Below are 17,703 nucleotides of genomic sequence, written 5' to 3'. Positions count from 1 at the left end.
CATCCACTCTATCACACCTTCCCCTCCATACTTCAGCATTCCAGCCATAATCCCATCCACTCCAGGTGCCTTTTTTACCTTCAGCCTCATTATTGCCCTTCTTACTTCCCTCTTTGCTATAGGCCCCCCGCACTTGTATTCTCTTCCTTCCCTCCTCCGTACCCATGCATGTAACAGCAGCTGCCTCACCTTCTCCCACATTCATCAGTTCTTCAAAATACTCTTTCCATCTTCCTTTCTTTTTCTCCTTTTAATTCATCAACTCTCTTTCTTACTTCTCACATCAACACTTCCACTCTTACATCCACCTCTTTCCTCTTTCACCTCCTTCCAGTATAGTTTCTTATTATCCCGAAACTTATCACTTAGCTTTCTTTGCTTTCCTCTGTCAGCTTCCAGCTATTCCGCTTATATATTATGTATTCTTCCCTCCTCCTATGCTGAACTTCCACTGGTACATTCCTATCGAGCAATCTACCATATGCCTTTTTCTTCTCTTGCAAAGCATTTCTAATGTCTTCTGTCCACATGTATTGCCCTTTTTATTTCTGTATCCAGCTACTGATTCTACAACCTTTACTAGTATTTCTCTAAACATTTCAAACACCTCATTCACACATGACTGCATTCCTGCATTCACTGCACTTCCATCTAAGCTTTCAGCTACCTTCCTTTCATACTCCTCCTTGTATTTTTTCCGATTCATCTTCTCGCTTGACAACACTTTCACCTCTCCATCCTTCCTCACACCATACCTCCACTTCTCCCTGATCGTCATCCCCCACAAGGACCACGAAATGGTCAGAGTATCTAAAGAATCCTCTCTCTTTCACCATCTTTCATCCACTGCCACACAGTCGATCAAAGCTTTGTGCTCTCCTCCTCCACAGTTCCTCATCCATGTGAATCTGTGGATCATCTTGTGGCGGGAAAAAAAGGTGTTCACAAGGAATAAACTCCTCTCAGCACAAATATCCACGAGAAAGCTTCCATTCTCATACACTCCAGGCTCTCCCTCTTTACCACCAACCTCACCCAGTTTCATCACATCCCACTTTCGCATTCATATCACCCAGTACGACCACGCTCCTCTCATTCTCCAAACTGTGAATACAGTCATTCAAGTTCCTCCAGAAAAGCTTCGTTTCATCCTCACAGTCTTCATATTCACATACCCGAGCATACCTCACAATCCCAATCTTCCCTCTCACCCACACCGTTCTTGATCCGTTCCATCCGTGCTCTATAACACGCTCCTACACTCTTGGTGAGAGCAGAAGTGCACACGCACAGACCAACCGCCCACCCATGGCTGGTCTTCGCTTCATCACAGGAATCCGAAAAATAATCCGCAATGCAAGACCTCGTTCTTCAGAATCCGCCTTGCTTCTGACGTAGGTTAGTTTCACCCCTTTTGCAAGATGTGCCATTATCTTCAAAGATTACGTTGAACATTAATACGAACCTGAAGTTTCGCGCATTTTTTTTCCTTCCTTTTCTACGTGGGAAGCTCCAGTCACCATGTCAAGTCAGGGCCTTGATTTACATGATCATTTCCAGTAGAAAGCACAAGCATTTGCTCTTGCATAATCCTCGTTGATAATCCCACTTCCAAAGGGATACTGAGCCTATCTCTGGACAATCCCTGAGCACAGTAGGTGAGTAGCTAGGCTGGACACGGAGGACATTGTCTTCCTCGTCCAGAACTGCATTTCATGGGAATGTAGATCCCTCTGAGCATATGTATATCTCGTCTAATATATCTCAGTAGTGCTGACTACGATCTCTTCACCGACCCATCTGGGCAGCAGTGGAAGTAACGCCTCTTCGACCGTGAAAATGTATTAGAACTTTGCATCCAGCGCCACAAATATGCCTTAGTTTGATACTTCCTCTGATGAAGACCTGTTGTCTAATCACGGTGTATATTTTCTTTCCTGTTCATTTCCCTTTGCTGATAGATCTACCAAACTGTTCATAATGTTCATTTGTCTTGCTCTCACGATCGTTTTTAAATCTTTTATATTTATGGACTCCCATGGTGTAGCGGTTAGCGTCCCTGACCATGACGCATTCAAGAGCCGCCCACTAGGGTCGCGCGCATGGGTTCGAATCCTGGTTACGGCTGTCGGTCCACAGTCAACCCAGCTGTTCATCCACCCTTAGGGGATGGTCGATAAAATGGGTAACTGGCTCAGGCTAGGGTATATATATATATATATATATATATATATATATATATATATATATATATATATATATAGCTAATACGAGAAATGGCGAATATGTATAAAAAAAAAAATATATGTCGTTAATGAGATGGCCTTGATCAGGGCCTCAGCTGCCCGTGCTGTCTCAGCTAAAATAAAAAAAAAATTCTCCAATGTTGTCTTCTCTTGTCTTCTCCAAGACGTTCCTCTGGACGTCTGCACCACGTCTCTTGTTTCTTTAACCCCATCCCTCCTGCGCCCACCAGCGACGGCACCTGACTCTCACTACGTACGCCACACATCCTCTTGCAACACAGTCCCGCGCCTTGGTCTTGACAGATGGCATTCGCCAGATTATGTCCACAAGGAATTTCAAAAGCTTTGTAGAATTTACTTAATTCTCTGCTGATGTTCAGGAGTCAATGCGATTCCCATGTATTTACTTCACTAAATACTTCATTTTGAACCTTCAGCGACTCCTTGCTCGGAGATAAGCGAGCATCGGGAATCGTTTCCAATCGCCAGACTGTTGCAGGTGAAGAAGGGATTCATTACTGGTAAGTTCCCTGCGTCTCTGACTTAAGTGTATCACTGTGTATAATAGCACAGTAGATTTTCCTGAACACATTCAGAGAACGAATGTCGCCATGGTTCATCTCCATGACGTGGGTTCCAAACCTTCTCTTGTGATGACCTCCCCAGTTACCAGGTCTTATGAGTCACCCAGGATCGTTTGTCCCTGCTGACCTCTCCACTATCCCAGCTCTGCTTCATCAATATTACCGAATCGTTGATCCGATTCATCATATTTACGGAGGACTGTATATCATCATCAAAACAATACCCTCAGGTGATTCTTTACGCTAGATTCTACCTATATATTCTGCCTGGGAACCTTGGTCTATCAGAAGGATCTGAGACTTTAGATTTTCGCTTGATAAGAAGGCAAGACTAAGTTCTCCACTTCTGTCCTGCTTCTCCTTCCTAGCTGCTGTGGGAGACGCTGAATCTGAATGTCCTTCCCTTTCAAGCTTTGTCTCAGTTGCTCCCACAACACCCAAGCTGATAGTCCCGTTTGGGATCCACGGGGAAAGTGGGATTCAGGTTATCGTTCAAGACAAGATCCCATGTCAGGCTAAAGCCTAGCCTATCTCAAGGAATCATAACACATACGGTCTCGAAACTCATTTTCATTCACTTGCAATCCATATAAATCGAGGCACATCGCTATCATCCCCAGTCTTCCCCAAAACACACAGGCCATCCCCAATGTTCCCTAGTGTTCCTCCATCATGGGATCGAAGAGATTCGTGTGTGTGTGAGTGTGTGTGTGTGTGTGTGTGTGTGTGTGTGTGTGTGTGTGTGTGTGTGTGTGAGTGTGTGTGTGTGTCCAGTTCACTCACCACGCAGGAGTTGGCGAACTCCTGGCAGCAGGTGCGGTGGGATTCACAGCAGTAGGGCCACATGTCCTCAGGCACGGCCGAGCAGCCGTTCTTGCAGCGGTCCATGTCCACCATGCCCGTGCCCTCCGCCACGCCCACCGCCGCTGCCCACACGCCCACGGCAGCCGCCCACCACCACCATCTCACCTGCGGACACAGTCATAATGATAACTATGATAATGATAATCATGATACAAAAGAATACAAAGGAATTCAAACAGCAGCAGACCATTGGGTCCTTTCGAGGCAGTTTGTGATAATGGAAGACATCAGATACCCACAGATTAGTGTAGTGAGAGTTAGAAGATATACAGATAATTCAAACAGAATAACCAGCATATTGTCACTGTGAACATGGAGGCAAAAATTACTGCGGGTCATGGATTTGAAGCGAAGTATATATCAAGTCTATTCTGAAACGTATCTTTACTTCAGCTTTCGACTAAGAAAATGAACTTCGCCTCATTCGAGGTAAAACGTCTGCCCACAAGTTTGTATCCATTACTACGAGTGAGATCAGACGAATCAAGTCTTAAATAGCTTGAGAGATCAATATTATCAAAGCCTTTGATAATTCTAGATACTTGGATTAGATCACCTTTCATCCATTTCTTTTTTAAGTTCAACAGATTCAAGTTGTTTGATCTGTTCTCGTAGGTTTGGTTTCTCAGCACGGAATCATGTTGGTAGCTCGATTCTTTCTTTTTTTTTTTTTCTTTCAGGTCGGGTGACCAAAACTGAGCACAGTGTTCAAGATGGGGACGGAGCAGTGATTTGTAAAGAATAAGAATGATTTCCCAGGACTTAAATTAGAAGGTCCTATCAATGAATTTTGTTCGTTTTTTTTCACTGCTTCTGTGCACTGCTTACTTGGTTTTAGGTCACCAGAGATTATTACGCCAAAGTCCTTTTCCTCACTTACCTTTTACTTATTGCTACCGATAAGTCAAACTTTCCATTCATCTACATTAGAATTCATTTACCACCTGTGAGTTCAGACCATCAATTTGACTGTGTCAATTTGAAGCTGTCGCATTTGGCTTCATTTATATATATATTTATATATATATTTATATATATATATCATCAACGAATTTTAATATCTAGCAATGCAGTCCATCATCAATATCATTAATATATATGAGAAAGGGCGCCGGTCCCAAGACTGATCCTTGACGCACTCCACTTGTTACGTCTAACCAGTATGAGGCTTGACCATAGACCACAACTCTGTTTACAGTCAGTCAACCGTTGTCCTATCCACCGCACTGCCATGCCCTATCCACCGTAGTGCAACCCCATCACTGCCATGCCCTATCCACCGTAGTACAACCCCATCACTGCCATGCCCTATCCACCGTAGTACAACCCCATCACTGCCATGCCCTATCCACCGTAGTACAACCCCATCACTGCCATGCCCTATCCACCGCAGTACAACCCCATCACTGCCATGCCCTATCCACCGTAGTACAACCCCATCACTGCCATGCCCTATCCACCGCAGTACAACCCCATCACTGCCATGCCCTATCCACCGTAGTACAACCCCATCACTGCCATGCCCTATCCACCGCAGTACAACCCCATCACTGCCATGCGACGTTTTTCATTGATACATGACATCTACTATCATTATTCATGTTGATTATACCATGAAGGAAATCAAACAGATTTCTCTTACTTCTCATTTTCGTTTATAGATGATCGTATCTTGTCGGCTTTTATATCAATTCGTTGAGGAACGTTCTCCTCTGTTATCAGTGAAACTGGAGTCGGGACGTGGGTTGCGTTTTCGAACAAAGATAAAGACGCAATAGACATTTGATATTGTTACCATGGCTCTACCATGGCTTCGTTGTCTTGAACTGTCACAGTTGACTGTAATTAATGGATCACTTGACCGGTTAATGACACTCTTGCTGCCAACATGACTGTATTACTCCTTAGGGTTTCCTTTGTTATTTCCAGCAATATATGCTTCATGTTGACATTTTCTTTATAAAACTTTCTTGCTTTCTCTACGTCAATTTACGCAACTTAATCATGTTCATTATTGGTCTCTGAGTTCCTTATGAGCTACTTTTTCAGACAACAGGCACTTTTTATTCCACCGTTCCACTACCTTAGCTTCGTTTTCGAAATAGACCTTCTACTACGCATTGGCACGTGTGTTCCCTCTTCTGCTTTGAGGGTTTTACTGAAGCATTTCCAAGCTATGTTCATATCGTTTTCATCGACCACATCATCCCAGGTTTGCTCGTCAAGAGCAATGTGAAGATCAGTGAAATTTGCAAGACTGATTTCGGGTATTTTTTCGCTACTGTCATGCTGACCAGCATCACACACAGTGTTGAGTGCGAAATCAAAAGTGTCGGTGTTCACTTCTACCGAACTTTTCTCTAGTTAACGAGATCCTCTTTTGTCGTGAAAATTAAATCTAATATATTCTCCTCACGAGTTGCTTTCTCGACTAATTGGATCAGGAGACTGTCAAGCAAATTTAGGTAGAGTCCACACCCTTAGGTAAAGTCCACCTCCTTAGGTAGGGTCCACGCTCTTAGGTAGAGTCCACACCCTTAGGTAGAGTCCACGCTCTTAGGTAGAGTCCACACCCTTAGGTAGAGTCCACACCCTTAGGTAGAGTCCACGTCCTTAGGTAGAGTCCACGTCCTTAGGTAGGGTCCACGCTCTTAGGTAGAGTCCACGCCCGCCCGGAGCTACTGGTAAGAGATCTTCCCCAGTTACATGTTAACATTTCTCACTATGATCGCATCTCGTTACATACAAATTTCTAATGACTGATCATGGAATCTTTCGTCTACCTCTGGTGTCTGTGATAGGGGCCTTGCTGTTATTTTCTTAAGTTTATCATTAATTTTCACCAAAAATGGAGTCGCCATTACCAACGGCCACAACACTTTTGAATTAGTGATTTATATGAGCTTTGAGAAATGTTTCTCCCATCCTTATTTTTACTTCATGGCAAAGATAAACGTGATAAAATCTCGTTACATCGCAAAATATAAAGAATAAATAACGCTAGAGTGAACAAAACCATTCCTGACCACCAACGTATGAGCGGTTCATGTTAATGTCATTACACAGATAGTTTATGTATTACCTTACGTGTGCTCTGATGATGGTATATATATATATATATATATATATATATATATATATATATATATATATATATATATATATATATATATATGTATATATATATATATATATATATATATATATATATATATATATATATATATATATATATATATATATATATATATATATATAGGAATTTGTCTACGAAAATCACTGGAATGTAAACAGATGTTCCAACAATATTTTGAGTAGATTCGTCAACACTGGCGTTCGTCAGGGGTCAATGCGAGTCCTACACTACAGTATGTGCAGGATGGTGGTGGGTCCTACACTACAGTATGTGCAGGATGGTGGTGGGTCCTACAGTTCAGTATGTGCAGGGTGCTGGTCTGTCTATAAGCCGACATTAAACCATCAGGATCAGCCAGAGTGAAGCATAACCTCAGAACTCGAGAATGTAAACACCTGGATAAAGTTTCTGCTTCGGATCTCTTGAAGAAACTGTTAGATAACCACCAGCGAAGATCACGAAGCAGGCCAGGATAGAACGCTAGGACGGTGAAGACGTGGAAAGAAAAAAAAGACTATACAGCAAATGCGCAAGACTATTCAACACCTTATATTCTGTGGAGGTCAGAAGCATATTGGAAAACAACACATGTTGGGGAGGATGGATCAAGCTTTTTTGATTATATATGAGAATCAGGAGAGGTGCATTATCAACTTGTCAGGTCAGCTTATCTGAGGAAAGATGAGAAGACGTATCTTTCGTTACCAGGAAGTCACGTCCAAGACTCTACTGCCTGTACGGGATGTCTGATCAGGTTCGAGAGGCAGCGGGGGATCTCATTTTGGGATGACCCATGACGAGGCATTCAGCGCGAGCACGCATCATCTCCGCGGAGTTCAAGGCTTCCCAGGAAGACTCGGGGTAAAGTGTTGAGGTCACTCATAACCACAGTCTCAGTGCAGATGAGACGGAACCGTTTGGGCAGAAGGTGACCTGCTAGATTCTCCTTCTTGCGCCAAGGACGAAACCTCCTCCCAATATCAGTCAAGACCACAAGACTCGGTGTGTACTTCTCTTCTGTACCTTTGATGGCGGCTGTGAAGCTGAGCTCTGCTTCCATCCATTACCCTGCAGATCCCGAGGCGCTGAGAGGAGGAGGTCCGAAGAGCTAGAAGCCCTTCGTGTGACAGTAACAGTGATAGCAGCACTGAGTAGACCTCTATACGGGAGCAGAACCTCTTATCCTAGACTATTCTACCCTCCAGGCAACACCTCTGGCCTCACTGAAATGCTCAGCGATCCACTACGTGGGGACTTCAAGACCCCTTGACAAGGGTATCATCTCTCATAGACTTTACATTAATCAAGCGTTGAGGACAAAGACCGAAGGGGCATCTGCTGCGCTGGAGTAGTAGAAGGGATGTAACGTCTCTTGAGCCGTCACAGATACATGTAACACAGCGCGAGAACTCACCTCCTCCACTACCCTGAGTAGACTGTGGAGGGAGCTGTGGCCAGATGTGGCGGACGAGGGCGATACAGTGATAAACAGTGCCAACCATGGGGTACCACAGGAACATGACTCTCACTGACGAACAGGGACACCTTGTGGAGCTACACCTCACAACACAAGTGGCTGTTCTGCTGCCGGACACACCACCCGGAAGAGAGGAAAGCAGTGAGGACTGTGGTGAGAACAGCCAAGCCACAGAGGAAAGCAGTGAGGACTGTGGTTAGAACAGCCAAGGCACAGAGGAAAGCAGTGAGGACTGTGGTGAGAACAGCCAAGCCACAGAGGCAACAGTGACAACAAAAAAACTCCACAGCCACATCCCCAGGTTTTAGATGGACGCAGGTAAGCGACCCTGACTGAACGTGTCACACAGGCCTTGTACTGCATCGCTCGTCCTCTGGGTCTTCACTTGGGAACCTACACAAGCAGAGCCCAACGATACAAGATCACAATATTCTTCAAGTAACTACTGTAACCCCAGCCATCACCTCAGCCACCAAGAAGTGCTCGGGCCAACACACAAGCGGCGGTCACACTGGTGAGTGTCACGTTCTATTACTGGTATTTTGCCGACTATTGTATTGAAGTTACTCATGTATTGAAACATTCAAGAATTCATACAGGAAGCAAATACCTTATGAAGCAACCAGATATTGGACGAAAATGATACTTTTTATGTATTTAGGAGTTGCTAGGGAACCTGATTTCCCCCCCAAAAATATTTTTGACAGAACATTAAGCCACTCCATAATTCGCTGCCACACTCAGGCACCGAACCTCGCAGACTGCCGGGATCATACAACGGATGTATGAATGTACTGTAAAGTAGACCTACGTGAACTACTGAGACGAACTTTGTGCAATGTTATTTCTTCAACGGTTTCATAACTCAAGATCTATGCTGATAATAACCCCAGTGCGCGTATGGGTCTGGTACTTCCCCGTGGACAAAGGAGAAAGAGAGAGAGAGAGAGAGAGAGAGAGAGAGAGAGAGAGAGAGAGAGAGAGAGAGAGAGAGAGAGATGGGCACCTTCTCTCTCTCTCTTATACCTGCGAGCCCTACCTTATGATACATTCTCTCTCCCTCCCTCCCTCCCTCCTTCTCTCTCTCTCTCTCTCTCTCTCTCTCTCTCTCTCTCTCTCTCTCTCTCTCTCTCTCTCTCTCTCTCTCTCCCAGAGTCACCCTCGTTGCCCAAGACGTCTGAAAGTTGCTGAACTGGTTGACACGACTTCATTACTGTTGTTTTGGCAGCGCCACCACAGCAGGTGGGGCACCACAGACCCACACCATCAGACCTCTGCCCAGACACGTCGACAACTGTGTCTTCCTTCTTATGGACGATCGTGACACGAGATCAGCCACACAGATGGTTTGTGTGGAGGGAGTTACTACATAGATACACACACCCAAAGTCCGAGCAAACGAGCGAGGTAGGTAGGTAGGTGCTCTGGCCTTAATACTGTTGAAAAATAAAAAGATGCAGTACCTTTGAAGAGAGAGAGAGAGAGAGAGAGAGAGAGAGAGAGAGAGAGAGAGAGAGAGAGAGAGAGAGAGAGAGAGTGAATCTCTCAACCATCAGAGGTGGGACTCATGCTCGTTAAGGCCCTGAAAGTGAGGTGTTCGTCTGTGTCACAATCGTATTTACGGCGTCGCTCCCAAGCGCCCTTTACTCATGCATCATCCCATATGTTGACGATCCTCGTCGACGAAGATGGACTTGGTCTTCCTCATTCGAGGTGTCTGCTGACGTCTTGTGTCCGAGGTGAAGCAGCTGGTGCTGTGTGGCACTCCTGCCTTCCTCCCTCCTTTTGAAGTCGAGGATGAAGTCAGAAATATGAGGTAGGTTCTATAAAGGGGTCGAGGCACGGAAGGCCAAGATGTGTGTTTAAAATCATTAGAGACTGAATATGTACAGTGGGTCAGGTCAGGTCAGGTCAGGGTAGGTCAGGTCGAGTCGCACCTGGAGCTGACCCCAGGAAGCAATGACAATTGGTATTTACTTTATACCTTAGGGAAAATTCGTAAAAAAATTGCTCGTCTGCGATAAATCAGGAGGTAAATGTAGAAGCATTTACGAAGGAGGATCAAGTCTGCAAGTGTGTGTGTGTGTGTGTGTGTGTGTGTGTGTGTGTGTGTGTGTGTGTGGTAAAGAACTCATGCACAGCAGCTCCGTCCTGCCAGTGACATAACACAAGAGGAGCGATTAACAACATGATACGGTTGAAGCCAAGGCAGTTCATATTCAGGTCAGGTAAGGATTAAAGTAGAAGTGTTAAACCTGTTTATGAACGAGGGGGTCAGGTCTGGCGAGGCCAGAGTCTTGATTTAATGAAGGCTACATTTTACTACAGGTTAGCTCAGGTCAAATGAAGTCAACCGTGGGAGCAGAGAAGCTGATTTGACTGATACAGGTTGAGATTCAACTCGCCAAGCGGACCTGGCAGAAAAATCCAAGTCCTTTGATCTTATCACCATTTCCTCCCAACCAAACGTTTTCGTTATCGTGCAACACATTCACAGATGTCATCTCGCTGATCTGTGGCGCAGGGAAGACCACCATCAGGAGGAAGACCATCAACTCCTGAAGGTGCAGCAGGAGCGCTGAGTGATCGCGGTGGGCAGCATCCTGCCCGACCTTGTCGGAAGGAAGGGGGTCTCATCTTGCGTCAGGGGAGAAAGCCAAATGTAAGGTTATCATACATCCAAGGCCTCTCTTTCTTGCACCTCCCGTACGGTCCATACTGAGTGCGTGGGACCGGGGCTCAAACCTAAGGGTGTGTTGGGGAACGGGACGGGAGGTGGTCTTCTGTGATGAGACGCAAGTTTTGTCTGGTTTCTTGTCAAGAGAGGCATATCATATGCGGTCTTCTGTTAGGGCACGCACGAGTTGTCTGGTCCTCTGTTAAGAAACGCAAGTATCGTCTAGTTTGTCTGGTCTTTTGTCAACAAAGGCAACTTTTGTTTCGTTTTCTGTTAAGAGACAAAGTTTGCTTAGTCACCCGTTCAAGAGAGGCAAGTTTTGTTTGGTTTTCTGTTATGCCAGACACGTTTTGTCCGGTTTTCTGCTGTATGATGTCTAGAGAGACGAAGGCAGATGCGCGTATGTTACTGTGACAAGAATGAGAACAGAGGGCTACACACACACACACACACACACACACACACACACACAGAGAGAGAGAGAGAGAGAGAGAGAGAGAGAGAGAGAGAGAGACCCTTCACCTCACCTGCTGCTCTCTCTCTCTCTCTCTCTCTCTCTCTCTCTCTCTCTCTCTCTCTCTCTCTCTCTCTCTCTCATAACCTACCCCTCAGTGGTCGCCCCACCCTGGCAACAATGGCCCGGTGAAGGGAAGTAGGTCGGTCCCACAGCCAGGCGTCCATACCCCACGACAAGATGACCTGCGACCCTTCCAATGTCGTATAGACGATAGTCACACGCTGCGACTACTACTACTACTACTACTACCACTACTACTACCACTACTACTACTACTACTACTACTACTACTACTACCACTACTTACAAGTACTACTAGATACTACGACCGCTACTTACTACTACTACTACTACTACTACTACTACTACTACACACATAGTGACGACATGGTTATACAGACAACATACGGGAATTTATGAAGTTTCATAGTGAGGGAAGACGTTCAAGTGAAAGGGAGGCTCCACGAGTGTAAAGCTCCCTCACCGTACGGTAAAGAATAAAAAATATATATGATTACGAAAGTACACAGCCAACTAACGGCCCAGTAACTCCCAAGTCTTAAATAACTACTTGCCAAAACTCGATGCAAAATATGTTAAACGTTCGTGTCGCAAGAACTGGTACGTTTGGGAACGGTGGTGACGGTAACGCAGGCTCACAGGATCTGAAATTATGTTACGGGTCTCGGTGATCTTCTATAGGAGAAGCTGATACTCTCAGTCTAATGGAATAGATGTGCAAAAATAGACACTAGGCTCACAGGATCTAGAATTATGTTACGGGTCTCGGTGATCTTCTATAGGAGAAGTTGATACTCTCAGTCTAATGAAATAAATGTACAAAAATAAACACCAGCAGGAAACACCGGAGAGTCAATGATCCTCAGGATCTTAAATTATGTTACGGGTCTCGGTGATCTTCTATAGGAGAAGTTGATAGTCTCAGTCTAATGGAATGAATGCAGAGTCAATGATCCTCAGGATCTTAAATTATGTTACGGGTCTCGGTGATCTTCTATAGGAGAAGTTGATAGTCTCAGTCTAATGGAATGAATGTACAAAGATAAACACCAGCAGGAAACACCGGAGAGTCAATGATGAAGAATGGTTGGGTAAGGATCCGGGTAGCAAGGATGCTGTAACCTCTTGAGCACGACGGTGACCTCTGACCTAACCCTTAAAAAGGACCGTAATGTTATGCTCGAGGGAAACACTGCCGTGGTCTATAGGTTAATTACAAGAAATTACGCATAAATAGAAGAAAATGGGCTGAGAGTGGCAGTGGGGTGATCCCCCATTTTCTACCCATCCATAACAGAGTCACTCAGCCTGTTTTCAGACATAGCTTACACGAATAGTTTTTTTTTTTTCATGCTTGTCCGCTGTTTCCCGCGGTGCTGAGGCAGCACTAGGAATAGACGAAGAAAGGCCGCATCCGCTCCCATCCATTCTCAAGCTGTCATGTGTAATGCACCGAAACCACAGCTCCCTGTTCACAACCAGGTCCCACATACCTTTCCGTGGTTTCCTTCGGCCGCTTGACATGCCTTGGTTCAGTCCACTGATAGCACATCGACCCCTATATACCATAAATCGTTCCAGTTCACTTTATCTCGTACACTCCTTTCACTTTCCTGCATGTCAGACTCCGATCACTCAAAATCTTTTTCACTCCATCCTTCCATCTTCAATTTGGTCTTCCCCGACACTAACACAATGTGCAATAGATACAAACTACACAAAACTACCACACTTTTTACAGCTGTTCCCAGCGTTGATATTTCTGTGGGTTCCAACGAGTTAACACAGTTGAGGGTCACTGTCAAACGCTACAGCAATTTCTCTTCTTACATACAAACTAAATATCACCAGAAATCTAACTGACATCAGATGTAGACAGGAAAAAGAATCTCACAGTGTCCTCCACAAACAATTCAACCACTCCAACCTAAATCACGCCTCACCTTCCTATAATCAACCACAGACTCTTGAGGAGAATCTATGAAATTGTGGACAGTTCTGTCGAGGAACAGACAAAAGTTCAGTCATTCTCAGGGAAAAGGAAAAGGGCAACAATATAATCTGAGCAAGGACGACCGTGGCAGAGACTCAACGGAGACTCAGCAGGCAAGACCTTAGCAAAAACTCGGCAGGGAAGACCTTAGCAGAGACTCAGCAGGCAAGACCTTAGCAAAAACTCGGCAGGGAAGACCTTAGCAAGAGGCTCAGCAGGCAAGACCTTAGCAGAGACTCAGCAGGCAAGATCTTAGCAGAGACTCAGTAGTTACAAACTTAGGAAAGGCTCAGCAGGTGCAACTTTAGCAGTCTCAGCAAACACAAGCCTTGCCAAGACTTAGCAACAACGACATCTCACAAACCATTAGGAGGAAGGATTTCTTTAAGAAACACCAGGACTTACCCCAAACCATACGTGGTACGGGAAAATAATCTCGCCGTCTGACGACCCTGAACTACTGATCTTGGAGATACGCGTTGTGGAGGAGTCTATACTCAACACGTCACTATATGGAGACGATGGACGCGGATCGTTACAAAACCTGCCTCAAGATAGTGATACCTGACCCAACACGGTTTATCCAGATGCTGGTCAGAATGCAATCTCTCCCTCCTCCCTGGGGCCAAGCTTGCATCTGAACCCACAAACTAAGACTGCAGGACGCGTCTCGATTCCATCGTCTGATGTGGCTTTCTTCTCTCGTCTGCACGGTGCGATGCACGACAGAATAAATCATCATATACATCGGACGTTCATCCGAAAGTGGGAAGGTACGAAAAAACTTTTTGGCAAGCTTGTCAGCTTGACACAGAGGGGTCAGAGAGAACCTCTTAGCTATAGTCACGTCAATGTGGTGGACGACGCGGCCGAAGAGCACCTCGCTGTGCACTACCATCGTCGCTACGCCCGACTAAGTGGAGCAGTCATTCTGGAGGGTGGCTGGCTGAAACATTCTCCCTCAGGAATAGTAAGGTATCTCTCATTGGCTCTGTCAAGAAAGTGAAAATGTTTGAATTCGTCTTCGCCAAGACTGCAGCCACTGACGACCATCCCCACTACAAGGAAATCTTCATTCCATCATGCACAAGTGGCTGTCAGGGGATGCCACCGAGTGGCCACGATGAGGCAAACACCACCCGAGGGATGTCACGAAGTATGGATCCAGGACCTGCTTGTATGCACCGTCAGCACTAATGTTCTTGTCTTCACTCATAAGTCTTATTCAGTCTGTGCCTCACCAAGGACATTCAGGTGGTCTATCATACACGTAAGACTTTTACTTATATCAACATCATTCCTGTCTATCATGTTCGTGAGAGACAGATCTGTGGTTCTGTCTGTGTCTCACAGTTCCACAAGACTGCGTTGCTACATTCGACGCATCGGAATGAGGAAGCGACTGGCAAATCGTCAGCCCGAAGTGACACAAACTTTCGCTCACATGACACAGGATCCTTGACCACCTCTGGACGTGATCTCACCGATCTTGGACGCCGCGCAGTGATCCTGTACGGGCAAAGACAAGCAACCTTGAAGCTGTCAATACACGACGGAGAATATTTTAACATATGAAAAGATGGCATTGAGAAACATCCCACACATCCTGGACAAGCAGTGTGACATCATTCGGAGTTTTGCAGTGTAAGAGGTACGAGTCTGGCGTGCGAATTGGTTAGCTCTTAGTTCCTCAGGCAGGAGAGTCCCAACCCTGATGGATGAAGGTGGACACACTCAGTCTTAACTTCCTGCTTCGAAAGATTTGTCTTTGGTCTCCAAAACTCGACTCTAAAATCAGGAGTGGATGCTATGAAAACAAAAGAAAAAATATAAAACCCTACTTGGAAGGTGCAAAAGTATGTCAGTTGTGAGTATGAAGAGGAAAGAACCGGAGAAGTCATCATGCAACAAATCTTTGAGACAAGGTTGATATTTACATTTAAACTTTTTCTCTCGAGATGCAATGCTATCACCTTGCATCCAGTGTGGGTCATGGCTGAGATGTACATCGTTAAAATGTATAAGATGAACTATTTTCAGCTGGTGCTGATGATCGACAATAAGACAACAAGAGCGTTTTTGAAAGCTTTTCTACATCCACCGTTTTCATGTGAGACACTAAAACAGAAATGATGGAAGATTCTTCTTCGTAATGCGGCAAATATTAGTTTCACATGCAAGTCGCTTTATCGATGGAACAAAGACTGGTGGAAGTGAGCAAAAGTCGTGCCTAGTTTTAAGAAAGGAGATCGGGAATGCCCGGCTGAATTCCATACAAACCAAACAATGTAGAAATACTCAAAATGCGACTGGGATGGTAACTTGCAAGGAACAAACTAGCTTAGGAAAAGGCAATATGGATTCAAAGGAAAAGAGTAATTCATTACAGCTCTGCTAGACGTCTATGGCAGCTTGAGCGTTGGTTTAGGCAAAAGAGCAGTGTGGGTGGATTATGAATTCGTCGATATTCAGAAAGCATGGGACTCCTCCCACCGTAGAGACTGGTGGAGAAACACTTTCAGGGAGACAGATGAGGGAGGGACGCTCCTTCGACGAATCGAAAATAATCTGAGAGGAAGGTAACAGAAAACGCCAGCCAGAGGTGCTTTTCTCTCTAAGCAAGTTGGAGTAACCAGTGGTGTATTGCAGGGTTTGATCTTGGGGTCGCTGCTGTTCGTGATCTATGAAGATAACCTATCAATGGAAATGGAATCATATTTAAATATATTTCTGGACAAGACAAGGACAGCAGGGAACTAGACAAGTTCCATAGTCAGATGAAGTTTAAAGCTGACCTTATTTGATGTAGGGAAAACGGGAAATAGTGAAAGGAGGCTAAGATATGACTACAACTTTGCAGGAAACAAATAAGATCGAGTTTATGTGCGAAAAGGTCTTGGGGGTTCGACCCTTTACCCAGCTTTTTGCAAGAACACTGAATTAGGAGAGTCGTTAAGGGTTCCAGTTGGGTTTGAATTGCATTTAGGTATTTGGGTGGACAAATGTTGTGGATTGGGAACCTATGTTCACAAAGCAAATTAGACGTGAGTCAGAATATGTATCTTACGTTGCCTTAAGAAACATATCGATCTGTCAGAGGAGGTCCATCGAAGGCTATCAAATTAGGAATATAAGTAAAGGGAACTGATTTACAGGGGTAAGTCTGAAGCTATAAATTTAGCCATCATGGAAGAGAGAGGGAAGAAGGAAGACATGAATACAGATCTCAGGTTTGAATTAGACCAACAATGTTGAGAACAACCATCTCACTTCACTCAGCCAAGTATCGAAGGTCTTAGAAAAAGAAACTTCGAGAATCAAGTATAAAAAAATATATCACAAAATACTGACACGGTGGTAAAGTGCAAGATACATTAAATTATCAAGATAATGAGACAGCAGATGTAAGAATCTATAAAGATTGTATGATGATTAGGAAAGAGATGGGGCCACACGAGTGTAAAATTCCCTTATCGTACTGTATAAAATGTATAAAAGTTGTACGATAATAATGAAAGGTCAGGAGATGGGGTCCCACGAGTGTAAAATTCCCTTACAACATAGTATAGTACGAAATTCTGAACATGTAGCCCTGCACTGACTACCGGCCGAGACGAAAGACGTAGATGGATGAACTGTATTATCTTTGGACAGCCAGACCGAAGGAGAGCACTAAAGAAAAATTAGATTTCCAGACCGGCATAAAAGGGTAGGGCTCCGTCGGTGGTTGAAAATATATCTAAACTGATACAAGCCGAGGACAACGCAGGAGCTGCCCTTTCACACAAGGTAAGAGGAACTAGTGGTATTTCACCGGGTTCAAATCGTCACATTCCTGGCGTACTGAAGTGACTTGCCAGAGCCCGAGTCGTGCCTGCTTGTGTTTGCCGATGATGCTAAAACCGTGAGACGTACAAGAACGTTTTCTGGATCGCAACAGGAGAGATTGAGGCTCCAGCAATGGTCATATATGGATGATGGAGGCTCCAGCAATGGTCATATATGGATGATGGAACTCAAGTCATTAAAGGGCAAACGGATGAAGATGGATCATGGTGGTGGGAGGCTAAGCTATGGTCATCATCTTGCAAGAGGTGATTCCAGGAGGCTATCTGTGTATGGGACTTAGGTAAAGGACTGGCAGAGTATCCAGCATGATACTGGAACACTACAGTAGAGGGAATGTCA

General features: G+C 44.9%; 1 protein-coding gene across 1 annotated transcript in view; it reads right to left on the bottom strand.

Moving 5' to 3' along the window:
- LOC139749899 (uncharacterized) overlaps positions 1–17,703 on the bottom strand; it is a 43,528-nt gene that overhangs the window by 11,288 nt on the left and 14,537 nt on the right. The window contains 1 exon segment of the mRNA XM_071664296.1: positions 3,614–3,799. Within this exon segment, the coding sequence (XP_071520397.1) occupies positions 3,614–3,799 (186 nt within the window).

The sequence above is a fragment of the Panulirus ornatus genome, chromosome 8 (assembly GCF_036320965.1).
Source record: "Panulirus ornatus isolate Po-2019 chromosome 8, ASM3632096v1, whole genome shotgun sequence".
In the NCBI taxonomy this organism is placed as follows: domain Eukaryota; kingdom Metazoa; phylum Arthropoda; class Malacostraca; order Decapoda; family Palinuridae; genus Panulirus; species Panulirus ornatus.
The sequence above is the reverse complement of the archived record's forward strand: the minus strand, read 5'-3'. Positions and strand labels throughout refer to the sequence as shown.